General features: G+C 39.2%; 2 protein-coding genes and 1 long non-coding RNA gene across 3 annotated transcripts; 1 reads left to right on the top strand and 2 right to left on the bottom strand.

Moving 5' to 3' along the window:
• The first annotated feature begins 1,881 nt into the window (after window positions 1-1,881).
• On the top strand, window positions 1,882-11,590 carry LOC104427580 (ABC transporter G family member 15-like). Its single transcript, XM_039305185.1, is given in 8 exon segments — window positions 1,882-2,024; window positions 5,268-5,294; window positions 9,002-9,467; window positions 9,552-9,677; window positions 9,775-9,906; window positions 10,194-10,511; window positions 10,597-10,704; window positions 11,336-11,590. Coding segments are annotated over 8 exon segments (1,575 nt in total).
• A 633-nt stretch (window positions 11,591-12,223) lies between these two features.
• LOC120289494 lies at window positions 12,224-13,236 on the bottom strand. Its single transcript, XM_039304449.1, has 3 exons — window positions 13,129-13,236; window positions 12,908-13,009; window positions 12,224-12,792 (listed from the first exon to the last, which is right to left on the bottom strand). The coding sequence occupies exons 2-3, from the start codon at window positions 12,986-12,988 to the stop codon at window positions 12,403-12,405; spliced, it is 471 nt and encodes a 156-aa protein (XP_039160383.1). The 5' UTR covers window positions 12,989-13,009; window positions 13,129-13,236; the 3' UTR covers window positions 12,224-12,402.
• A 4-nt stretch (window positions 13,237-13,240) lies between these two features.
• On the bottom strand, window positions 13,241-14,879 carry LOC120289495. Its single transcript, XR_005547507.1, has 3 exons — window positions 14,808-14,879; window positions 14,618-14,731; window positions 13,241-13,451 (listed from the first exon to the last, which is right to left on the bottom strand). It is a non-coding gene; the product is annotated as an uncharacterized LOC120289495 (long non-coding RNA).
• Between the last annotated feature and the right edge of the window lie 11,459 nt (window positions 14,880-26,338).

Raw genomic sequence — 26,338 nt, forward strand, 5'->3', positions numbered from 1 at the left:
CCAAGACCCGGTTATGTGGAGGCCAATGAAATACCCTGCAAGTCCTACAAATTGGTTAAGTCCAAATCTCCAGCCCTTGACTTGATATAGTTTGCGTGCCATTGGTAGTATGATATATGTTGAACACAAATAAAGGAAAAAGTTATCCTATTAAAGTTGTTACAAAAAAATATATATATATATATATATATATATATATATATATCATATATGTCAAGTTTGGGATCTAATGTCAATGGACAGATGTCGCGACCTATTTTTCGGGTGCACCACCTAAAACTAGGTTAATGGACTACTAAGTTTTAAACTTAGCTCGGACTCTCCAAAGTCCATACCAATTTGCGACTTAAATCCAAATTTTTAAATATGCAAGATTATTAACTAAGAATCGCCACTAATCGGTTTATGGTAGGTTGATTAGACACCTAAGTAAAATAAAGGGAGATTTATTCTACTCCTACGAACCAGAGACTAAGGGTACGGGGACTTGGTTACACTAGAATTTTCTAATGCCCTTTCGGTACCATTTCTTTTAATTTTCAAAATATTTTTGCAGGCAACTTGGAGTTATTTTAACCTAAATTACTATTATGCAAAAAGGTGATCACACAGATGCTCAAGCATTCAATAAATAAATTGCATCACACAAAACAAACAATTTTTTTTTTTAGTTTTCTTGAAATTTAGAATTCTTTTATAAAAATGCATTTCTTAACTAAATGACTTAATCTTATTAATATGCAAATTCTAATTAAATGGGCCTATTATGCAAACTAGTTAACATGCACCTAGTATTATTGGATTTTTTTTTATTGAAATTTAGAATTTATAAAGATCCTAATTAATCTATGTAAAAAGGGATAATTTTCTAATTTATTCTAGGGATTAATTTGACTTAAACCCTATTTTATCTTAGAAAACTATTTTTTAAAATGAGATAATTAAAATGTGCGAACATTATCTAAAACCCTAAAAAAATTATTTAGGTCCAACCCTAACTTATTTCTAAAAATGCAATCCTAAGAATGTAATCCTAAAAAATTTCTAATTTACTAAACCTAAATGTCTATTATATTAAACCCTAATGTCCTATATGCTCATGCAATTTTTTTGAATATTTGGATTTTTTTGATTTTTTATTTTCTTTTCAGTTTTTTTTTAAGTTGAATAATTGTTAAACAAGGGTTAAATCTAAATAATTAATATAATCACTAAATAAAGGATCAAAATAATTGAAAAAATAACTTTGACGTCTCACAAGTTAAATTAACAATTACTCTAACCCTAATCATCACAACAACTTAAAATAATTAAAAAATATGGTCCTGAAGTCTTACGAGACCAAATTAAATAATTACTATGATTTAACAATTAAGATTTTAGCAAAAAGCCCAAAAATTAAAAATAATTAGAAAAATGATTCGATGTCTCTCGAATCAAATTAATAATTATATTAATTTCTGACAAAATCCTACGGATAATGCATACTAAATTCACAAATATTAACATCAAATATTACAACTTAAATAGATAAACTAAAATGACATAAAATAGAACAAAATAAATAAAAGAAAAAGCTAAACCACCTAAAGAAAGAGGGGCTTGCTGCGGCGTTGATGGGCGCCGGACGGACGGTGGCGGCGTCGACTTGCAAGTCAGCAACGGCAAGGTGGCGCGGGAGGTGCAGGTACAGGCGTCGGGTCGAGCAGCGAGAGGGCTCGCGGGCGTTGTAGGTTGCAGGTTGCTGCATAGCGATGCTCGCGGGTGCTGGTGCGCGGAGCAGGGGCAGATGTCGAGGTAGAGACCGGCGAAGGGCGATTTGCAGAGGTGGGTCACATACGGATCGGGACCTGCTGTCTTTGGGGGGCCGCGGCGTCGAGCATGGTGAGAACAGGAGATTGGCGAGCAGCGGGGTCGCGGGTCGCAGCGGTGGTGGTGAGCAGTGGCGTCGAGGCGAGCTCGCGGGTGCAGAGGCGCGGCGGCGTTAGTTGCTGCAGAGGCGGAGTTGCGCTGGCTGAGGCGCGGTGAGTGCCGGGCAGTCTGAGACCCGGTCGTCGGACTGCTGGTGTTGGGTCCGCAGATCGCGGTGGTGCTCATGCGGAGGTGCAGTGGGCTTCGGAGCAAGGCGGAGTCTGGTGCGGCGGCCGGTGCAGCTCAGTGGATGGCGCGGACGGGCGAAGGTCGTGGAGGAAAAGATGAACAATTGCTGTGCTTTGCTTTTCTTTTCCTTTTTTTTTCTTCTTTTTTACTGCTCCCTCACGTCACTTCCCACGCCCCTTCTCTCTGTTTCACTGTTGCTGCTGCACTTGCTTCTTTCTTTTTCTTTGCCTTGTCAGAGGAAAGAAAAGAGAAAATGGCCTTTTCTCTTAATCGAAGATGGACGAAGGTTCCTTTCCCTCTTTTCTTTTTCACTCTCTCTCTTGCACGAATTCTTTTCTCTTCTTCGCACGAATTTTTTTGGTCTGAGATTTTTTCAAAAAAACCCCCTTAGTCACAAAAAATGTAGCTCTCTTTTATAGTGATTCTAGACGGCCACTTTGTATGGTATTTTCTGAGTTTCCATCTTCCGTCGCATTAAATCAAGCTTGCAAATTGGAGCGTGATTTCGCAATCAGCTCGATTTTGCTTGATTCCTTCCATTGTATCGAAATCATTGCCCTTAATTTGCTTGATTTTTCAATTGTTTTTACATTTATCAAAATCTGAATGCTCATCAGAATTTCAAACTTCCATGCATAATCAATCAAATCAATTTTCCCCTTTTTTATTTTTTCTTTTCAAAATGCAATTTTATTTTTCCAAAATTAGGTGTCAACAGCTGTCCCTCTTTGAAGGTGAGCTCGTAGAGGTTGCCTTCAAAGACAAGTTGAGACCTAAATGTTAATCATGCACATGTACTAAGTGACTTTTTTTTTTTGGAAGATGAGTCCCATTTTAAAATGAAATTTATATGATGCATGGAAATGCTAATGCAAATGATAAAGGAACTTACTTGGAATTACTTACCTTTGGGGATGGTAGAGTAACTCAAGATAGATTGGTGTTACACGTCTAGGACCTGTACCATTCTACAGTCGCCTAGAATAGTAACATGACTTCACAAAGTGACTGCTTTCCCAGGACCCGTACCATTCTTCGGTCGCCTAGTATGGCATTGTTTGGTTGTGTTTAGGACTCGTACTATTCTACGGTCGCCTAAACGAAAAAAAAAATGATTTTCCAGGACCCGTACCATTCTACGGTCGTCTGAATTGAGGTTGTCTAGGACTCGTACCATTCTACGGTCGCCTAAACGGAGATTTGTTTTCCAAGACCCGTACCATTCTACCGTCACCTGAACTGAGATTGTCTAGGACCCGTACCATTCTACGGTCTCCTTGACAAAAAAATGATTTTTCAGGACCCGTACCATTCTATGGTTGCCTGAACTGAGGTTGTCTAGGACCCGTACCATTCTACGATCGCCTTGACGAAAAAATGATTTTTCAGGACCCGTATCATTCTACGGTCGCCTGAGCTGAGGTTGTCTAGGATCCATACCATTCTACGGTCGCCTTGACGAAAAAATGATTTTTCATGACCCGTATCATTCTACGGTCGCCTGAACTGAGGTTGTCTAGGACCTGTATCATTCTACGGTCGCCTGAACTGAGGTTGTCTAGGACCCATACCATTCTATGGTCGCCTTGACGAAAAAATGATTTTTCAGGACCCGTACCATTCTACGGTCGCCTAAACTGGGATTCATTTTCCATAAACCCATACCATTCTACAGTCGCCTGATGAATCTGGGAAAAATCTTTGAGGGGGCGACTCCATCGAGTGCCGGTGCTTGAAAGGGAATACTTGTACAATGACAAGTATTTGAGATATGGATAGAAATATACTTACCTGGTGACAAAGCCCGTAGGTTGATATAATACATTAATAGTGCTCTCTCTAAGTTGATAAAGTATACTGCTCATAATCTAAACTGACATATCAGAGCCCATAGGATGATATAGTATACTGTTAATACTCTCCTTAAGCTGATAAGGTATACTGCTTGCAACCTAAGTTGACATATTAGAGCCCGTAGGATGATATAGTATACCGGTAATACTGCTCGCAATCTAAGCTGACATATCGCCCATAGGTCAATATAGCATACCATCCCGACTATTCAAATCAATTCATCATTTTTATCCTTCCTGATAAAAATAGCAGTGTGTGGGTATACAGTCAGCCTTAGCCAAAATACTATAACTTTCTTCCCACAAATCCCACCATTTTCTGTAGTCCACCAAAATATTTTTTGGTGCTGTCAACCGATGCCCGGTTATTTTTTTTCAATTAATTACAAAAATTAATTAATTTAAGAAATAAAACCTAAAATAACCATAAAGCAATGCAGCGCAATCTAGTGCTCAAATAATAAAAAAGATTGTACCATGATATTCAGCATAAAATTCCGATCACCGAGTATCCCAGTCTAATTTTCGAAAAATAATTAAATAATTAAATAATTACAAAAATTATTAAATAAGTGCCAAAAATCCAACTTAGGCCCGTAATGCCTAATTGGATACTGAAACGGACTCAAAAAGTTTCCAAGGTTCGTTCAATAAATACTAGGACTTGTCTACCTACTAATTGCACTAACCATTTTTCTAACATGCATAGGTAAATCCCTAATTTAATTATTCTAATCTAATATATCCGCCTAATTGCGCTTAATTATATCTAATCAAACCCTAAGTATCATTAACCTACTAAGCGAGATTTAGTGAGTAAAACTCACTTGTTAATCGAACCGTTCGGTTCAATTCGACAGGAACGTGATAGGGATCGATTGTCTCCAAAGTGGCCTAGGTTTTGAGGTCCGGGACGCCTCCAAAACGAGCCTAGAAGCCACTGGAAACCCCACAAACTTTTTGTTCTATTCTTGCTAAAACAAAAGGGAAACACGCACGGTTTAGGCGGGGATTGACCGGGAAAGGGTGAAAGGGCGAAAGGGCCAAATTGAGCCTTGGTGGGCACTCACGGGGGTTGGAGGCGGGCCAAGCAGCTTCGGTTGAGCTCCACCAGCCACGGGACAGCAGCTGGGATGGTGAGACCGGGCTGGAACGCGCACATCTGTGCAGTGGCGCGAGCGCAGGTGAGGACGGCATGCGGCGATGCGAACAGTGGCGTGAGGTGGCGACGATGGCTCTGGCTTCTCCTCCGGCTTGTTGGTCTTCGCATGGCACAAATGGAGGGTAGGAAAGGAGCTAGTCGCCGGTCACAAGGGGAGAGAAGAAGATGAGGGAGCATGGGAGCCACCTTGGCCTTATTTTCCATTCAAATGTCCCCTTGACCATCCATGGCCAAGTATAGTCTCTTGGCTGTCCTTAGGCCACCAAGGCTCATCCATGGTCACTTGAGATGGTCCAAAATGGCTAGGGGAATGGGGGCACACGGATTTCAAGCATTTTCCCACCAATTGGACACCATTTTCTCCTTAATTCAATCTCATTTGGCCTCGATAAATTCCGTTATCGAGTCGATACTCAAATTAGTATTTTTCTCACTACTTGAACCATCTTGTATCCCCATTGCGCGATCAAAATGATCATCGATTTTTCTAAACAAAAATGACCTTAGGACGACTTTTTCCCAAAAGGTCTTGGGTTGCAAAAAAAAAATTTGAGACTAAGTCGACGTTCCTAGAATTTATTGCAACATGAGAGAAACTTCAATTTCTAAAATCGGACTCGAATTCGCAATTAATTTCCATTTGAGGCGTTTTTAGCGTGACGTAGGCTACCAGTAACTTTTAGAAATTTTTTAGTGCAAATAATCTGTGGTTGATTTTCTTCGAGTCACAATGCACCCACTTGACTCATTGGCGACTTTAGGTTGTCGTGAAAATCTCGATGATTCGAATACGGACACAGGGTACCAAAACAATAAGAAAATCAATCTAGTGCCGGCCGACGAGAATTTTCTAATTTAGTGGTGTCACCCCCAATTAGCCACACATTTCAATTGAACCAACCTTTTTTTGATTTCAAATTGATTTTTAACTGTGCTGTAATGGCCTCTAAAGATGAACACGGTCGAAAAGCCGATTCCTAGTTGAATTCTCAAGTCTATTACCTTAAAATTTCTTAATGGCTTCCCCAGATAGTCTATTTATCTCAAGAGTGATCATCTTTGAGAACGGCCTTATAGGCGCTTCAATGAAATGTCTGATTTATTCAGTAGAAAATAGGACTGAAAATCTGGGATGTCACAACTCTTCCCCTCTTATAAAAATTTCGTCCTCAAAATTTAAACCTTTACAAAACTTAAGTAAAAAGGTGAAGGTACAACTGTCTCATTGATTCTTCAGTCTTCCACGTTGCTCCTTCAGTACCGTGGTGTTGCTAGACCATTTTGACCAATGGTATGGTCTTTGTACGCAAAACTTGTTCTTTACTGTCCATGATCTGGACCAGGCTTTCAACGTATGACACTCGGTTATCCATGTCCAATTCCTCAAAATTGAATACGTGGGTCAGGTCAGGCTCGTACTTCCTTAACATCGACACGTGAAAGACGTCGTGCACTTACACAAATCTCGGCGGCAATGCAAGACGATACGCTAAAATCCCAATTCTCTCAAGAATCTTGAATGGAACTACGTACTTCGGACGCAGTTTCCTTTCTTTCCGAATCGTAAAGTCCCCCTCATTGGTGACACCTTTAGAAAAACATGATCACCAACTTGGAATTCCAATAATCTTCGACGCTTGCTTGCGTAACTTTTCTGTTTGCTCTGTGCGGTCTTTAATTTGCCTCTGATTACTACCACGACATCCACTGACTGCTGGACCAACTCTGGGCCTATGATCTTATTTTCCTTAACTTTGTCCCAACACACTAGTGTTCTGCACACTCTGCCATACGACACTTCAAAAGGAGCCATATGTATACTCTACTGATAATTGTTGTTGTAGGCAAATTTCACCAGGTGTAGTTGATCTTCCTAACTTCCTTTGAAATCTAGTACACAAGCTCTTTGCATGTCCTTGAGCGTTTGTTGTCCTCTCAAATTGGCCATCCGTCTGAGGATGATATGCCGTACTGTACTAAAACTTGGTACATAGAGCACTTTGCAAGCTCTTCCAAAAATTAGTTGTAAATCTCGGGTCTCGATCTGAGGTTATCGTAACCAGCACTCCATGCATTCGATCTACCTGACGCATGTACAGGTCTGCGTGCCTCTCCAAACTGAGGTCCCTGCGAACTGCAATGAAGTAAACCGACTTTGTCAGTCTGTCGACTACTACCCAAATTGAATCGTTTCCTCTTTGACTCCTTGATAATCCGATCACGAAATCCATCGTAATATGCTCCCATTTCAATTATGGGATCGCGAGAGGTTGTAGAAGTTCTCTCGGCTTGTAATGTTGAGCTTTTACTTGCTGACTCGTCAAACACTTAGCAACATGCTTGGTGATGTCTACCTTCATACCTGACCACCAATAGTATTGACGTAGATTCTGATACATCTTGGTACTTTCGGGATGAATACTGTAACTGCTACAATGTGCTTTAGATAAAATATCTTCTCTAATATCCACATTGTCAGATACAACCAAGTGTCCTCGGAACCTTAGTGTTCCTTTCTGAAATTTGAGCTTGCAAACTGACAAATAAATTTCTATCTAATGATCGATATTTCAACTGGGGTCCCATGCTTGCATTTAGATGTGAGCATAATTTTAGGATTGAATTAGGAATTAGAGAACTGGACCAATCACCGATTCGGTTCTAAGTTCCAATGTGCCCTGGTCTGGTTCCATTTTTTTTTAGGAACCAATGGTTCTCAAGGGAACTGGGAACTGAGAATCAAATTGATAACTAGGGGAATCGAGAAAATTCTAAAGAGAGGCTTTTTACTTTTTCTTGATAAGAACTTAGATGTGCTTATAGAGGGGGTTTATACTAATTTTCTTGCAATCAATAACGATCGATGTGCATGAGGTTGTCAGTAGTTGAAATAAGGGTTACTCCTCGGAAGAGTTATAATTCTCTACTAATAGTCACTTACGAAGTTCTAATAAAAGAATTAGGCCGAGACTTAACATAAAAGGTTTTCAGATATTAGCAGCTGGATAAAGCGGCAATAATGTCAAATATTGCACTAATTTTCCAAGACCATTAGATCTATTCTAGTTTCATTTCCTAAAAACAAACATATAACATTTGTGTCTTGTTGTAATTCATATCATTCTATGTTGTTCATAGATTGACTAAATTACCCTACATAGCATTACCTAGTGGGAATATGCAATGGTGAGTATCACACTATCACAAAATTTCACATGGCATTCAATATATTCAAGGTACTTTTGTTGTGCCCATTAAAACAAAATTGGAATCCATGGACCTTTTGCTCTATAAGACCGTAAATATGGTGATTAGTTTGGTCATGATCTTCACTGGATATTGGCCAAAGCTTATGTTATCACATGTTTAACATGTCGATAATCTAGATTTTAATTTCTTGCTTGGTTTAATTATAACACCTTCTACTTATATTCTATTATTGATGTGTCTATGTGAAATTGACGTATATAACATGTCAATGGAGGTGGAAGAATGAGAGGCAATGACTTTCATTATGTGTGAGCGATGTGGATGATTGATGACTAAAATTCAATAACTTAAGTTTCATGTTAGTGTTTTCAAATTTTTATTGTCTATTTTAGTTTATACGTTCATCTTTTATAGATTATTTCTATTGACAAATGAAAAACTTTATTTTTGTTTTTGCATTACTATCATTTTGCTTCACTAAAACTGCCAAAAATAAAAACATGTTAGACCATAAAACCGACCTTAAAACCTATGACAAGACAGGTACAGGTCCCAGGGTAGACAATATAATTTTTATGTTTTAAAAAATGAGGAACCTATTTTAATGGATAGATTCCAGATTTCAAGTGGAATTGGGACTGCTCACCCCTAATTAAATCTTCTCATTCTGGGCATTTTTTCAGTCCTATGTGACCCAAGAAAATCTTTTCTTGGGTACTCCCACTGTCAAAGAGACAATAGCCTTCACAGCTCATCTGAGGCTTTCTTCCAAAATGACGAAAGCTGAGATCGACGAGGTGGTAGAAGCAAACATAAAGGAGATGGGACTTGGAGACTGCGCAGAGAACAAGATTGGTAACTGGCACTTGAGGGGCATAAGCAATGGAGAAAAGAAAAGACTCAGCATCAGTCTTGAAATGGTGACAGACCCACTGATCTTGCTCCTTGATGAGCCTACCACAGGCTTAGACAGTGCCTCGGCTTTTTTCGTGGCAAGAGCTCTAAGAAATATTGCAGATGAAGAAAGAATAGTTATTTGCTCAATCCACCAGCCCAGTAGTGAAGTTTTCAATCTTTTTGATGATTTACTCCTTTCGAGTGGAGAAACTGTGTTTCTAGGAGAAGCCAAAATGGCCATTGAGGTAATAAAAAGTCAACACTTCATTCTTACTCAGACATTTCGGCTGTGCAGAAGCAAGATAATGTAATTCTAAGTCCTGGTGCAGTTCTTTGCAGATGCTGGATTTGCTTGTCCGAGGAGGAGAAATCTAGCTGATCACTTTCTGCGGTGCATTAGCTTGGACTTCAATTCTGTAACTGCTACTATTGCTTTCTCATAGAAATTATGTTGAGTTTTAAATCTAGCACTTCTATACTCTGCGTCAGTTCTTGTGATATGTAAAGTGACTTTTGAATATAATTATCAGGGCTTGCTATTTTATCTTGCAGCAAACTCCGGCATCATCTGGTTTTTCAATGAACATGAAAACAGCAGAGATTAAAGCCGCACTCATCCAAAGTTATAAATCCTCAAAGTATTCATGCAAAGTTAGGAAAAAAATGCAAGAAATTGCAGCTACTGTAAGCACTCCAACTCAGTTTCCTCTTCAGGACAAACAAGCTTCGCCATGATAGGTGTGAAGTTGCATGTTGAAGCCTAAGACGCTGTAAATAACACAAATCTAACTAAAGAACTCTTAGTCGATGGCCTACTCCGACTCATAGTCACAGAGGAATGTGAGTATTGCACAATCAGTTGGAGAGATTAAAGCTAAATCAACTAAGTCTTTTCAAGGGATGCTTAAGATTATTCATAAGGGATCGATCTCATCATCAAAACAAGAATATACATTAATTACATAAAAAAGGAGAAATCTCGGCGGCGTATGACATCCTTTTCTTGTCTATCTCAGGTATTTTATGTCGAGAGACTCAATGGGCATTATGGCGAGACCCTGTTTGTGCTTGCGAATTTCCTTTCTTCACTCCCTTTCTCGGTGGCGAATTCTCTGCTTTCAGGAACAATGATATTCTACATGGTGAAGCTTCATCCAGGATTCTCTCACTATGGTTATTTTTGCATTAACTTCTTTTGCTGCACCACCATTATTGAGAGCTGCATGATGGTTGTGAACTTATGTGTCCCCAACGCCTCAATGGCTGTAGTAACTGGAGTTAGTGTCAACGTAAGCAAATTTTCTCTCTTAAACTTCCCTTCCTGTAATCCTTATAAATTACGTTGTCGTTCATAGCTAATTTTTGTGGATTCAGGTTCTAATGATGATGGCATCACAGATCTTTAGACTTCTTGCTGATCTTCCCAAGTTCTTTTGGCGTTACCCTATGTCCTACATCAGTTTTGCCAAGTGGGCAGTTGACGTAGTTAGTATTCAGTGATTCGCTATTTTTCGAAATCAAGCTTAAAAATTTATCAGCATATTTATGCATAGAACCATGACATAGAAGATATTTATCTTCAGTTTCAATAATATCGTCTGACTAGGAAAACTCCACCAGGAGCATGCGCTACTTCTTGCATTGCATATTTGAACTCATTGAAGTAAAAATTCTCATCTTCCGCCTGAGGTACATTTATGAGAAGGAAATCTCAAAACAACATAAATTAAGTAAGATGCCTTCTATTTTGATGTGAAGAAATGGGTTGAATGGTCGACAGTTCCGCCACTCCCTTCTTCCTTTTCGGATTGTTGACCCGCTCTTCCATATGCTAGAGGTTATGTCAACCAATGTAATAATGTAATACTATGAAGATTCTATTATCAGTATCTTTCATAGATTGATCAGAACACCACAAGGCTTCACCACATGTTTCACTCCGTCTCTTTACTCAAACTAGCGCTTCAGATAAACAGGGCTTCTCAGGAACAGTTCTGCGACTAGCCATGGCAGTCAACAATACAAGCATATGATTTGGATCAGTGACTTTGAGTTCTCCCATATATCTCATGGATTACAAGTCACTCATACAAATCATTCACACGCCTTGCAGGGTCAATACAAGAATGTCATGACCGGTCTTGAGTTTGATTCAGCAGAGCCAGGAGAACCAAAACTGAAAGGCGAGATGATCCTCAAAACGACTTTCGGCATATCACTGGATCATTCCAAGTGGTGGGATGTAGCTGTGCTTCTGTTTCAACTGTTTGTTTACAAAGTACTACTCTTGTTAGTGCTTAGGTACAAGAAGAGAATAGCGCCCCAGTTACGGTTGTCGTCACAAGTGTTACTCAAGGAGGTGTCTTGACAGATGATTTCGGTGCCAAATAGCAGCTAGCATCCCTTATGTTTCCAGAACATACTTTATCGGCAACTGATGCACCATGATTATGTAAATGATGCATATGTCTCTAGTTGTCGCAAGTTCTAAATGCAATTCACCTTTTTCACTTCAATGTTATGACTAATTTGATATTGGTATATGTAACGTGACAAAATTTAGACCTAATGCTCGGCCTGAGGTCCACCCCTTCCTCTTTGTAATTAATGTAGATTATAAACCTCTTACAAAGCACAAAATTTGGACATACGGCATTGGACAGACGGCCCGTTTAGTGCCTCTCGCTCTCTCTCTCTCTCTCTCTCTGCTACAAGCTACTGCGAGATTCGATGTAGTGGATAATAAAGTACATTGATTACAAGCAAAACATATGTCACGCAATGAGTTACAACTTATATTGAAAATAAAGATTAAGCAATTCAAGGGTTGTACAAGAGTCAGATATAGCTTGAACTCATTTACAAAAAGATTAAAAAAAAAGGGAGGTAAAGTGCAAACTGTCTTTGAACAGCCTCTCCGTCCCTTTTGGCACACCAAACATTTGGACACTGAGCTTATCATACCCATGACCTCCAAATCTAATCCATGGCTGGGAAGCAGACCCAGGTGGAATATTCAGATCTCTCTTTTCCCCCAAAACTGAAAGGGCCAAATATGTAAAAAAGCCAAGAAAGTGTACTTGTCCTCGAATGCCCAACTTTTGAGGCGCCCAGGATAAACAAAATCATCATAACTTTAAGATGCTTTGCAAGAAAAACCGGTATCCTCATCCTTCCTACTTATTTCTTCTGTTTTTTCCGCACCGCATTATTGCCATTGCGTGCTCTGGATGCTTTATGATTTCTCATTGAGGTTTCCATGCTCATGCTACCTTTTAGTTCCATCTTTCTCTTTTCCCCGCTTTTAAGTTTGTGAAAGGTCCTCTTCCTTTTCTTTCCAGATTCGTTGGATTGAATCTTAGAAAATTTCCCTGCAGCCAAATCACCATTCTTTTTAGAACCTTCTAATCTGCCATCAGCAATAAGAGAAGTTTCATATTCTCCTGAGTGGGGGGAGCCATCTTTGTTCTTCAATCTCCTTTTGTATCCTTGTCCCCTGACATCTTTCTGATATGCAGAAGCTTCCTTGTTCTTTATCCTGCCTTCATTTGAGGTTTTGTTTCGCCGATTCTCAAAGGTCAAACATGAGATCATTTTACAAAACAATATTGCGACCTCCAGAAATCATGCACTGCTAAATAATATTTCTGTAGGATACACATCCAAGCGTTGTTGAATTCATTACCTCCATAACTGTCTTAAGAAAACCCTTGTACTTTTCTGGGGGAACAAGCTGAACAGCAGCAAAACCACACTTCCTAGTCATTATCTCAAGAATGACTGTGACCTGCATATACAGTGAGAGTGGACATTCATTACAAGATAGCAAAAAAGAGGCCCTTGGAAGGATGTGTGCATGGAATTATCACAAAAAAACTCAGCAAACTCCCAGTAAATTTCACATGCCTTTGATCTGAAGTGATGCCTGGAGACAGATGACCATGAAATAACACCATCAACAATGTCTGAAAGTAAACTCTGAAGGTCTTCATTTCGTAAGCAAGACACTACTACTCTCAAGCCATGCCAATTGGGGCAAGAATCTACTTTGGTAATGGTATACTCACTTTTATCACTTCCACCGCTTTGCTTTGTAGCAGAGAAAGAACAGAAGGAATAAGATCAGGAATTGATAGACAGATATCTGTATCCTTGTAAACTAGTACGGACAATGCAGAAACAGCTCCACTTGTAATTTGAGGTGATGAACCAGAAAGATAGCCCACTATCTGAAAGCACGTTATTTAGAATCAACACACTATTACTTGAATAAAATTACAATCCCGAGAATTGCAATTGTCCAGTAATAAATTACTGTTAAGAACTACAAGCAGAAAGGAAAATTGCAGATTAGGTTAGACAATTTCTACATAAGTATGCTCTCCCGATCATCTGACAGAAAGTCCTGTAAGCAAATAAAATTCCCCGATGTTCACAAGACACTTAAAGTGTTCATCTGTGCAGTGCATATAAAACTTCTATGGGCAACCATTTACACAAGGAACCCAAGCTTTAATAATAACACATGAGAAAGGGACTCCACTACCCCTCGATTAACCAATTTGGCTTCTTAAAATTTCTCAATTTTTCATCGGATGAAACAAATGCAAAATTTCGATTGAATAGGCTTAGGGGCCAACAAGGCATCCACATCATACAGACCACCTGATTTTAAATTTTGCCACTTGTATTTTGGTTCTTCGTTTTTCTACTGGTTAGAGGGCATTAATCATCTTCTCTGGCTGCAACTGCAAAGCCTAATCCCTTGGCAGAAGCAGCTAGACATGAATAAATGAAGGAAAATGCCGTGACTCAACCATACTGCAGCCACGAAATTAGCTTTATTCTTTTAGAAGAGAAATATGTTTTAAGGCCTCTGAATCAATTCGTAGCCATACCAGGCTTACAATCTTCAAATACAATGCACATACTTATAAAGATTTTAACCAATACCAGGAAGCAGTATACACAAGACCATGAGGACTTCAGTCCACTGTTTCCCAATTTTGCAGGAACAACAATATGGCCAAAGAAGAGGCATTTACATAAACTACATTCTCCTTCAACTTTTCCCCCATCTATGGATGTTATGTGAGGCAGAGCAGAAACCAATTACTTACAACACGAAAGCCCCTCCAGATGACAACTTACATAGGATCTACCATTGGAAAATACGTACGTCAGACAAGATAGAAGGATCTGCTTCAACCTCTTCCATTGTTGTTACTTTCAACTGCCTATGCCTCATGTACTCATTCTTTTAAAGTTCTATTTTTGTTTTACTTGCATGTTCCTGATGTTCTAGAATGTATGTAGTATCAAACATGTCTTAAAATATAAGCAGTAATTTCCACCAAAGCTACACAAATATGTCCCATAATGAGGAATACCATACCATGTTAATCAGTTTCTGACAAGGTGCAACTGAACTAACAGGCAAAATGCTTCTCAAGCTGGAACTTATGTTGATGAGAACATCAGAAGCTTCCTTCCTAGATTCCTCCTTAGCCTGCAAATTTCATGTCACAACAGTGATTAGTGCTGAAAGTAGATCATCACCCCCACACTGTAAAGGAGGTTCTTACATCCTTTAAGACAAGTATAATCTCATTGAGGATGAAAAAAGCTTTTGAATCTTCTTTCTCCTCCTCCTCCACAGAGTTTATCTGCATGAAGAATCAACTTGACATGTCAAATAGAACAGCATATGACATCAACAATAGAGGTGCTTATATTACTTAATTTTGAGCTACAATTGCAAATACACCATAACCAAAAGCTTAAGATATTTATATCACAATAAATGTAATTTGGGGCAAGTCAAATTTATGGAGCAAAAGTCATACTTCTTTTCCTTTCAATCATTATTATTTTCTTGGTTTACAACTAAAAGGTGTGAAAATTTCAAGGGGAAGTTTTCCGATTTCAATTTCATCCTAGGTATGCTAAGGTATTCTCAAAGGAATTCTAGTGATATTAAAAAACAAACTAGTAAAACGAATATATGAAGATGGGTTATTATTGTGATAAGAAATGACATCACAAGATTCTTTTTGGAGGAAACAAAGCATGGCTTTTTAATAGGAGAATACACGGAACCACACTGAATTGGCTAGTTTTGGTTATTCTCAATTCCAAATTTTTTAAATAGGAATAATTAGACTAATTCCTGATTCCATATGGGAATCAAAGTGTGGCATCCTAAAATCTTGTGACAACCTATGGAGTACCATGAACCATGATTAAGTAATGGAAGTGCCGTTTGATTTTGTATTAGCCATTGAATTAATGAATTTCAATTACTTTAAGGCCGAGCATTGTAATGGATGATTGTTTGGATGGAGATGTGTCTACAAGTGACCCAAGGATTTTATTAAGGTGCAGATTGATATAGAAATCCTATTCTTGGTGGTGCACTTTATAAGTAGAATTTTATTGATTTAAATTACAAATTTTTAAGGGTTTATAAGTTAAAATTAGGTGTTAATTTAAATGAGGGTTATATGGAATAGGAATAGGAGAGGGTGGGCTGATTTCTAGGCCCAAAGACTGTCCAACCAGCCCACGCCAGCCCCCTATTCGACTAGCCCATGAAGGCCCAAGGCCAGCCTAGCCTTGAAGCCCATCAACCTTGCATGTGAGTTGCCAAGTGGCATGGAGGAGAAGCCAAGTGCGGCTGCCCCCATTGGCTTCCTTGGGCGGCTTCATGCAATCAAATGATTGCAAATGATTGTAGGGGAAGAAAGCTAAAGAGAGAAAGGGAAACCAAGAGAGAGAGAGAGAGAGAGAGAGAGAGAGAGAGAGAGAGAGTGTCGTCCAAGAGAGAAAGGGAACCGAGAGAGAGGAAGAGGGAAAGAGAGGAAGCGGGCGTGCGAGAGGAAGGAGGAGGATCGTCTGCCTAGCTTGCTGCCGTCCGTTCGCCGCTTTGCCTGCCGTCCTTGTTGCTGTTTGTGTTTAAGTTTAAGGCAAGTGAAGTCCTAAACCTATCCCTTGCATTGCTGTGTTGTGTGTGTAGTAGATGGTAAGCCTTGGTTGTGGTAGATGGGATGAAATTTCGGAGCTTTGAAGAGAGATTCGTTGGCCATGCATGCTGTTTCTGGAAAGACCAGTCCGACCGTCCATGAGATTGTGTGTTGCATGTGACTTTTTAGTTGGAATATTGTTTAGATCTCTTCATGAAAGTTGTAGAGAACACCTTGAATAATAACATACTAAAAGTTGAGGCAAAACGAACAAGTATCGTTTCGTGAAACGATTTTTCTTTGGAGAAATTAGATCTGGAGTTCGTTGTGCTGACCTTTAGAGATTTCGTGGTCTGAAAGTAACCTTTTAGTGAAAATCCCACTTTGATCTCTTAATGAAAGTTGTAGTATACTTCTTGAGGTAGAACATATCAAAATTTTAGAGGAAATGAACAAAGATAGGTGGGTGAAATCGTTGTCCTTTGAAGAAAATGGATCTGGGAAAAACGTTACTTCGACCCAGTATGATTTCGTGATTTTTATAAAATCATACAGTTAAAATTTGCTCATGTGTCCTTAATGAAAGTTGTAGGTCATATTCTGAGGAATAACATACTAAAAATTTAGAATAAATGAACATATGTAGATTGGTGAAATGAGTTTCTTTTGAAAGATGATAATGTGGGAAAAGATGACACCGAGAACAGGGGGAAATAATCGTCTATATCTATTAACCTAGAATGATTTGGGTTTCGATTTACGCATGAAATGTTTACCTTTAGGACTTGTCTATAACATGTCAACATTTCAGAATTTTTGGAGTTCAATTGGGTATTCAATTTAAATTACTCCCGAAACTGTGCAAGCTGAAAATTGAAGTTTTGAATTCTGTGATGCATGGACCATACCGTTTTGTGTGAGATTCTTTTGGCATGGAGTTATTCATGAGATATCTGCCTTTAGGTCTCGTCTATAATGTGTCAAGTTTTCAGAATTCATTAATGTCATTTACTAATTTTTCTGGAGTTTTAATTAGAGGAATGCATTCTGATTTATCCGAAACATTGATGTGTTTTGAAAAATAAATGAATTTACCCATGTGATGTAATACTTTGAGTAGTTGATCTTGCTGCATATGTGATGACATATGGCATGTTATATGGCATGAAAAGTTGGTTGAGACCCTTGATATTATTGCATCAAATACCATGTTGAAATTGAGATACATGTGTGAATATAACTTGAGAAAATAACGAGACTGTCGGAGGTGTGAGCCGACAATGCCCCGAGAGTGTTGGGATGCCCGGAGTATGGGGGTGTCGGAAGCCTTGGAGGTGTGTGCCGGGGGGATACCTCGTGATGCTAGTTGGGATACGAGATGCCCGGAGTGTGTGTGCCGGATGCCCGGAGGTGTGTGCCGGAGGTTCCTCATGATGCCAAGTTGGATACGAGTAATAAATTGTGGGATGAAAACACTGATCCCTAGAAAGATAAAAAAATTGGGATTGTATCATATGGCATGGATATATGCATAAATGCTTGATGATAAGTGCATGGTGGTTTGTCCATTCATGGTATCAGAGCCATGGTTTCGTTTTTAAGGTTATCCATTCCACACACTTGGTAGGTGAATCCAGTGCTGAGAAGATATCTTCTCATCATGTCTACAGAACCCGAAATCCTCGAAGCACTCGTTTTTCTTGCTCCCTCTCCTTCATCCTCAACCCCTCCAGAGTTTCGTGTTTCCAATGCTTCTAAGATAGATTATCTCTATGAAGTCTCTCTTAGCGATGAAACTAAGATCTCAGAAACTCAACTTCCTCTCATGAATCCTTACTCCGCCTTTACTAAACCCAACTTGTCATTTTCACCCATCCGCTCCATTCGCCAGCTCATTCACCAAACCCCAAAGCAAGTAAAGGAGTATGTCCAATCCTCTAAATTCGACCAGCATTCTATTCCTGCTATTGAAAAAGAGTACTTTGTTACTCTTCAAATCCCTCTAGAATTTCCTAGACAATGGGTTCAACAGGGATACACTCATGTCCATTATGGAGTTGTTCGTCTTATTCTTACCTTTCATGGTCGTAAAGGTTTGCCAGTTGTGGCAAGAATTGCGTTGTTGGATACTAGGTTTTTGCAATTCCAGCATGCTTGCATCGGTATTGTCCAAACTACTTTGAATGCTAAAACAGTCTTTGTGACTTTGTATCCAAACTTCAACATCGCTCTTTTAGACCCTCGGCTACTCTCTTTCTTAAAAGTACAAGTTTAGCTTACTGGAGCCCCTCAAACTGCTGACTCTGTAGCTGCAACCCTACATTACCAGATGGTTTATCGAGTGCAAAATCATGCTATTGACCTCAACTTCAACAATGGTAATGAAGATGCTTTGTTTATCTCAATGTAAAATGATCAGGCATCATGTATCCATGTTCCCAGACATATCCCAAAGGATACGTTGGCCAAGCTCCTTCTAGAGACTTGGATTACCAATTATGAAAAACTACATCAGCATAATAAGCCTTCCCAGTCTACAGACTCAGAATTTGTTCGGAAAAAAGATGGAACTGTTTCCATCAAATTTGGTAAGGAAAATGAAGAAAGTCCTTCTATCTTCCAGACCCTCTTCATGATTGAACCATGTGTTCCTCAATCAATTTCTGAGCCAGATCCCAAAAAGCTTGTTCGACACTTTAGCAGTGATGGACATCCTGTCCATTATTATAAAGACAACTATGGTCATTGTTTCTGGGATCCTTTTGTCAATGTTCCTATTGTACAAATTCCCCTGACGAGGTAGATCCTTTTGCAAAACCCCTACCTCGTAGGAAAAAGCCAAAAGATCCCATATACCATAGGTACTTCAACGGAGACTCCTCAATTGATACTCTTGGTGAAAGTGATAAATACTAGTTCATGGTTTCATATACACCACCTCCACCACTAGAGTTCAGTACTACATCCCAAGTTCCACCAGATCCACAAAAATCATTCCCACCATCTCCTCCTCAAAGGAAGCAGGCTCTCTCCCTGTTTTATAAGCCAATCCTAAAATGGGCTAAGAAGCATTCTTACCCACTTGAGATTCCAGCAGAAACGCCATCCACTTCTTCTATCGCCATGTTCCAAGAAACTGACTTTCCTCCTCTTGTCAGAGAAAGTTCTAAACTCTCATTTCCTGCCCCAGAAGAATTCATTGATCCACAAGGCAGATACCGTCATACTCCTAAGATAGCTGCCCCCACTGATGTGGATGAACATGGAAGACAGAGAAGAACTCCTGCTGCTGAAGCCGTTTTGAATTGGCAATCGGAGACTCTGTTAGCACAAAACAATGCCTTTAAAGCAATTGATTCCAAGATTGGAAATGTGCAACAAGATCTTTGAAAATATGATGAGACCGCCAACAAAATGATTTCTGAATTCCAGAAGAGGCTAAATGCCTTGGAATCAGGACAACATTTGGGGTATCATCATCTAGATAGCCCAAAGCCAAAGATAGAAAAGCTCAAAAGGAAAATCCAACTCCTTGAATAAGGAAGGTTTAGACCTTTCGATCCACTGGCACCTCTGGCCAGAACCGGATATTTGCCTCCAAAACCCCAGCCATTTATTTTTGCTGCCATCCCAAAAGATTCTTTCAGAAAAGAACCAAATATGGCAGAATTACGAGATCGTCTCAAAAATTTGCAGAAAGAAAAAAGGAAAAGAGAAGATGCCTACTGAGAATCAAGTTCGATTGTCATAAAGAAAGGCGGATCGGATGATGTTATCCAATCCATTAGAATATTTTCTAAAGGATTTGGGCACTTAGGAACCTGACCTGTTATCCAACAGCTGATCTGCCATTCTAGAAAATCAGATTCTGTTTCCAACGAACAAATTTCTTCTAGTATCCTTGAAACCGAATCGGGTCGGTATCCTTGAAATCGAATCAGATTCAGTATCCCTTTCGTCCTCTTCATCCTTCTCAATTCCTTCTGCCGATTCTCCCCCTATTGAGCCAATAACTTCATCAATATTTATGGCTGATCCTTCAGATCATAAAATGGAATCAAACTATTCTGAACTAGAAAATGTTCAGGACAGACAATCCCAGATGACACGTGTCCATGGCATTAAAACAGTTTTTCACCATCGATGACATTCCTTACCACAAATGGCCAGAAAGACTTGAAGAATTTCATATTTGGTTGAATACTCGGTCCATCACCAACCATGATATGAATGATGTCCTTTACAACTTTGTTACGAGGTTTTCAGGAAGCCTCAAGCTTTGGTGGAAATCTATCTCAGAATAAGACCGGATTCATTTTCTAATGTCACCTAATTTCAGTCATGCCATCACCATCTTATATCATATCTTTGTGGGAAAACCCACCGATCTCATAGAGATGAAAAGAAAAGAATTTTCGAGAGAAAATGTTGCTCTCTCCAAAAGAAATATCTTGATAAGCATTATCGAATAATGCTTCAGCTTTTCTATCAGATTGGAGCTAATCCAAATCTGAAACATGTTCTCCTAACTTCCATCCCTAAAGAATTATCCCAAATGGTTGAAAGATCCTTTTTTGGAAGACAAAGGAGAGTACAAGATATTCCTTTGGGAGAAATACAACAAGAAATCCATCTGTGCCTTGAAGAATTGTGCCTGAAGCGCCAGATGGTCTGTATTTACATCACATATGACAAAGAACTCGAGACAGCCTGCACACGCCAAAAGTTAAAGATCAAATGTTCAAAGAAAGACTGTGATGGTACGTGTGGGAAGTCATCTCGAAAGAAGAAACACTTCAAGAAGTATTGGTTAAAGAAATCCAAACATGGCCACAAGCACTTCCGAAGAAAGAAAAAATGGCGATACCTCCGCAAAAGGAAAGATCGCACAGGCCACAAAAAATCAAATCGCTACTTCATTTGCAACCAGAAAGGGCACTTTGCCAAAAATTACCCCCGAGCTAGAAAATGTTAGCATCATTTGATACATCGATTGAGAATGAAACAGGTATTTCTCTTGAAAATGATGATATTGAATCTTTATTCTCTACTAATGAAGAACCATCTGAACAAACTCTTTGTGTCATTCCTTCTTACCAAACTTCCAATGAGACTATGTCATATTTTGAGTCTGAAGATATTTTTCATATATCTCCCTCATCCCTAGAACCAAGCTTTAACATATTTTCAAGTCAAACTCACTGTCCCCATTTCCCTGTAAAAATCCTCACTTTGAAGTTTGCTAAACCTATCACTGTTATTGCTCTTATTGGCACATGAGCAAGTTGTTCAATATTGGATACCAAAGTTCTTCCTGAAGAATTCTGGACTCCTTATATTCGATATTTCAATTCTTCTTTAGGAGATACTTTCTCCACGAATATTAGAACCACCCCCATAACTGTCCAGCTTCTTCCCCCGTGTTCAATAATCACAAAAATCTTTGGATCCAGTCTCCCCAATAAGGATTTGATAATTGGGTGGGACATCATGACTCAAATTTCTTAGCTTCGCATCATTCCTAGAAAAGGTCTTAGGTATAAAGACCAATTCTCTGAGTTTGTTAATATCTAGAGACTTTTTTCCATTCAAATGAGTCTATTAGACCCAATCATGCAAAAATTGTTAGAATCTTGTTTGGAATCCGATTCGGAATTCGCTCAAAAGTGTTCTCATCCTTTATGAGAAAATCCAGAGTTCTTTGTTCGCCTTCCTTTCAAAAAGAACGAAGACATCAATCCAACAAAGGCAAGTCATATGGGAATGAAGCCAGAACACTTGGCTCTAGCTCAAAGGGAATGCTCAGAACTATTGCAACAAGGCCTTATTGAAATCTCCAATTCTCAATGGGCTTGTGAAGTCTTTTATGTCAATAAGCGTGCCGAGTAGAACAGGGGAAAAATGAGGCTAGTGATCAACTATCAACCCCTCAATCTTTTTCTCCAAGATGATAAATTTCCTTTACCCTCCAGAGATTCTCTCTTTACTGGTCTAACAAAGGCCCATATCTATTCCAAATTCTACCTCAAAGCCGGATTTTGGCAATTGGGCATCCATCTTGAAGATAGATTCAAAACAGGATTTTGTATCCCGAGCCAACACTTCCAGTGGAAAGTTCTTCCTTTTGGGTTAAAGGTAGCACCATCCCTTTTCCAAAAGGCCATGTGTCGTATTTTTCAACCAATCTTGTCAAGTGCAACTATATACATTGATGACATTCTGCTCTATAGTCCTAATGAGCAGTCACATTGCCAACTTTTTAAGCAGTTCGCCGAGATCGTGAAGAAACATGGCATTATGCTTTCTCAAAGAAAAATGAATATTGCCCAGACAGAAATTGAATTTCTTGATATGCACCTTAACAAAAGTACATATTATCTAGGGCCACATATTGGTCAAGAATTATTAAAGTTTCTGAAGATAACTTCACGACAAAACAAGTTCAGCAATTTCTTAGGATAATCAATTATCTTAGGGATTTTGTCCCAAACATTGCAAAACTCCTGATTCATTTGCAATCCATGCTAAAGAAGAATCCCCCACCTTGGGGAAAAATTCAGAGTAAAGCAGTCGCTGAACTTAAGGAGATTATGCAAAATCTCCCACTACTGCAAATACCATCAATAAGAAAGAGAATCCTTCAAAATGACACCAGTGATGAATACTAGCAGCCATCTTGTTTGAAGAAATTGATGGTAAGAGATATTTTTGTGCTCACAAAAGTGGAAAGTTTTCTCAAGCTGAAATGCATTATCATTCCATTTCAAAGAAATCCTAGCAGTGAAAAATGGAATAAAAAAGTTTGAATTTCATCTCATCGGCCATCACTTCCTAGTAGAATTAGATATGGCATCTTTCCCTTAGATGACCAAGTTTAAGCAAAAATAGATTCCAAATTCTCAACTGCTTCGATGGGCTGAATGGTTCTCAAAATATTCTTTTGAAACCAAACACATTCCTGGAAAGAAGAATGTGCTTGCCGACTTCCTATCAAGATCAAAAGCACCAGCTGAAATCAACATGTACATCAAGAGGCCTGTTTTCCATATGCTCAATCATGGCGTAAAATATAAGATCGAGAAGATCAAAGATTTGCAAAGCTGGAAATATCCCCGGAGATTGTAGATCAAATCCAGAATGACAGTCTCGCTGAAACATGGACAATCTCATGTGGCAATGCCACACAAATCTATTCGATTCAATGGAAGTTCGATTCTTTATCCTTTTGGGTTAAATTTGAATTATCCATTCATTCATCCCCTTATCTGGAAGGAAGATGATTTCCCTGATCAACTCAAGACGTTATTATGATACTTAATCAATAAGTACTTAATAGCTATTGAAATTCCAACCAGAAGATTCATTGCCAACCTCACCAAGATATTCTTACTCGGAAAAAATGTTGAAAAAGAAAGTGATAAGAATCTCTTAGACTTTCTTAATTGGTTCTATTCTCTTACTCACTGGAAACATCTCTTGGAGAAAGAACTAAGAACCATGACACCAAATCCTGAAGTCCACACCATCCTCTTCTTCCGACGGCCATGGCATTTTTTCAGAAACAATGGCAACATCCTCAACGCTCCACAGGAAATAGGAACCACATCCTTAGACAGCCGAGAAGCTCGGATTCACAAATCTTATCCAAGATCTGTTAGAACTTGTGAACACCAGTACTAAGAACTCTAGAGAATCTTGTGTCAGGAAAACAACACCATTCCCAAAGATGTTTGGAATAATATACCCACTACGTGAGATCATTATGACTTAGCACTAGAAGCTAAGGAAGCACACATGCAATACAAACAAGCTGCATCATCCCAAGATCATGAAATGACAGGTACAGATGACATTGTCCAATCCACCCAGAACCCTTATGCACGCTTTGGAGGTCCTCTATCCTAGTATCCCTACTAACAAGGAGCTTCATCCTTATCTCAGAGCATAGACACATCTTTCTATGCACAGCCCTCCAATTGGCCTCAACCAAGCATTCCTGCCGACAATGCACAAGAAGACAATACAAACTGGGCCGAAGAAGAAGCATCCTATTGGGCTCATGAAGAAGCCTTAGCATCCTCATCTCGCCAGCTCAACCAGATTCTATCACCTAAAGATCTTTAAGCACTTGAGCAAAAATATGATGAACATTGTCTAGCAACAGTACACAGCTCGGATGATTCTGACTATAACTATAATGCTTGTGACGGACGAGACCGTTGAGTTTGTACAATTTCATTGTAGCAAGTCACTTTTCACTTTTAGTGTAGTAATAGGCTAGGGAAAGTACTGTTCACAATACAATCATTGTTCATAGTGTGCGAATAATTCCCTCCCGGAAGTTTCCGGTGCCTTTGTTTGTATCCGGACCCATGAGCTTGGTCCTTGTGAGTGTCTTTGAGACCTCTTATCATCTATAAAAGGCGAGAAGGGTGTAATGTGTTGGGCAGAGTCCCTTGAAGTAAAGTGTGTGCTTTGTGAAAAATCTCTCTATGGCTTTCTAAACTCCTCTTCTTCTCCAGCCTGGTAGGATCCTCCAAGAAATGCAGCTTGGGTAGGTTAGAAACGTTTATATCCTGGCATCTTTGAGTGTCTCTAGGCTCTGAACTAAAGGGCTGAGTGATTTTCTGCTAAAAGGCTGTCCCCTGAAGGGCTTGAACGAGAGTTGTTCGCCCATTGTGGGATGCATACTTGCAAGAAATTTACTCTCCTTCCCTGGTTCTAAGCTTAGGTCCATTCATGGTATCAGAGCATGGATATATGCATGAATGCTTGATGATAAGTGCATGGTGATATATTCACATATGGCAATGTGATATACATATGGCTGTAAGGTAAGGTATGCTTGAATGCATGAATGATATGTGTTTTATCCTTGATTTTTCTGTTTGACGCATTAAGTAGTGTGGTGGATATTTACTGCTGAGTGGTTATACTCACCCCTTTTGGGGATTAACATTTCAGATTAGAAAGATGCCTTTGCTGCCGGTTGCACGCTGTACTTACTATGGCATACCTACTGATGTGGTGTGGAGTGTACTGAGCATGTCTGTGTCGGTACTCTTGGTTTAGTTTTTGTTCGAGTCCGCGTCCTGGTGATGTACGACGTGGGTCGAGCTGATGGCCTGGTTATCTAGGAGTTTTTATCTGTCCATGTCGGACATGATGGAGAGATGTTAGGGATGTTACCGCCACCGCCACTCGATGCACCGGATTGGGTATGATGGCGCGTATAGCTGTTGGGAGCTGACACTTTTTGGAGATAGCTGACGCTCGTTGATGGAGGGTGGTACATGTTCGATGTAGAATTGAGTCCTTTTTGGGTGGTAGCCAAGTATAGTTAAAATCTTGGCCTTTTTGTTGTATCGACCTTGATGTCCATCATGAAAATATAAATAAGAGTGAATTGGCATTATCTTTTGTTATGGTGCGTGGTTGGTGTGTATTGCATTATGGTTATTAGAGAGAGAGATGGTGAGACTTGTTTATGCTTCCGCTAATAAGTTGCGCTGGGACCGCTTTAAAAAAAAAAAATCCCTAGTCAAAGGGTATCGGTCTGTGAAGTTATATGAGATCGAATAATAAAGAGAGATCACCTATGGCGACCTCAGGCGAATCGGGGGTGCCACAAAAAGTGCTCAGACGATGTCTTTTTTTTTTTTAACTATCCTCTTCTTTTAAAAAGTAAAGAAAAGGAAATTGCCAAAACTCTAAACTGAACCGATCTAACCTAGGAATTGATCTAGTTTCTAGTTCTAAAGTGAAATCGGCCCAACTCGAGAATCAATCACCTTTCCATTTTAATGATATGCAAGAAAGGATAGGAAAGGATAGGAAACTTTATAGTCTATCGCAAAGTTGATTAGAGAACCTACAATAAATAGCCAAGAGAGAGGAAGAAAGAGAGGAAAAATAGAGAGAAGAAGAGGAAGAAACGGATCCTAAAAGCCAACAAGGGGTTTTTCATTTCTATGTTACCGAAACCCCATACCTATTGCAATATATTTACATTAAATATAAATTATACATGACCATAATGCCCTTATGTATGTAAAAAGAAATAAAACCTAGAAAATAAAATCAACACCACTCAAGTAACGTAACACTCCCCTTAAACTAGAGCATATAAGTCACTCATACCCAACTTGGAACAA

This window comes from Eucalyptus grandis, chromosome 11, assembly GCF_016545825.1.
Source record: "Eucalyptus grandis isolate ANBG69807.140 chromosome 11, ASM1654582v1, whole genome shotgun sequence".
Lineage (NCBI taxonomy): Eukaryota > Viridiplantae > Streptophyta > Magnoliopsida > Myrtales > Myrtaceae > Eucalyptus > Eucalyptus grandis.

What these genes read in the sequence shown, in the direction of transcription:
- LOC120289494 (XM_039304449.1), bottom strand. Translation starts at nt 12,988, where the DNA reads ATGACTAGGAAGTGTGGTTTTGCTGCTGTTCAGCTTGTTCCCCCAGAA. An exon ending in TTCTTAAGACAGTTATGGAG is followed by an intron (nt 12,793 to 12,907) that starts GTAATGAATTCA and finishes TTGACCTTTGAG; the next exon opens with AATCGGCGAAACAAAACCTC.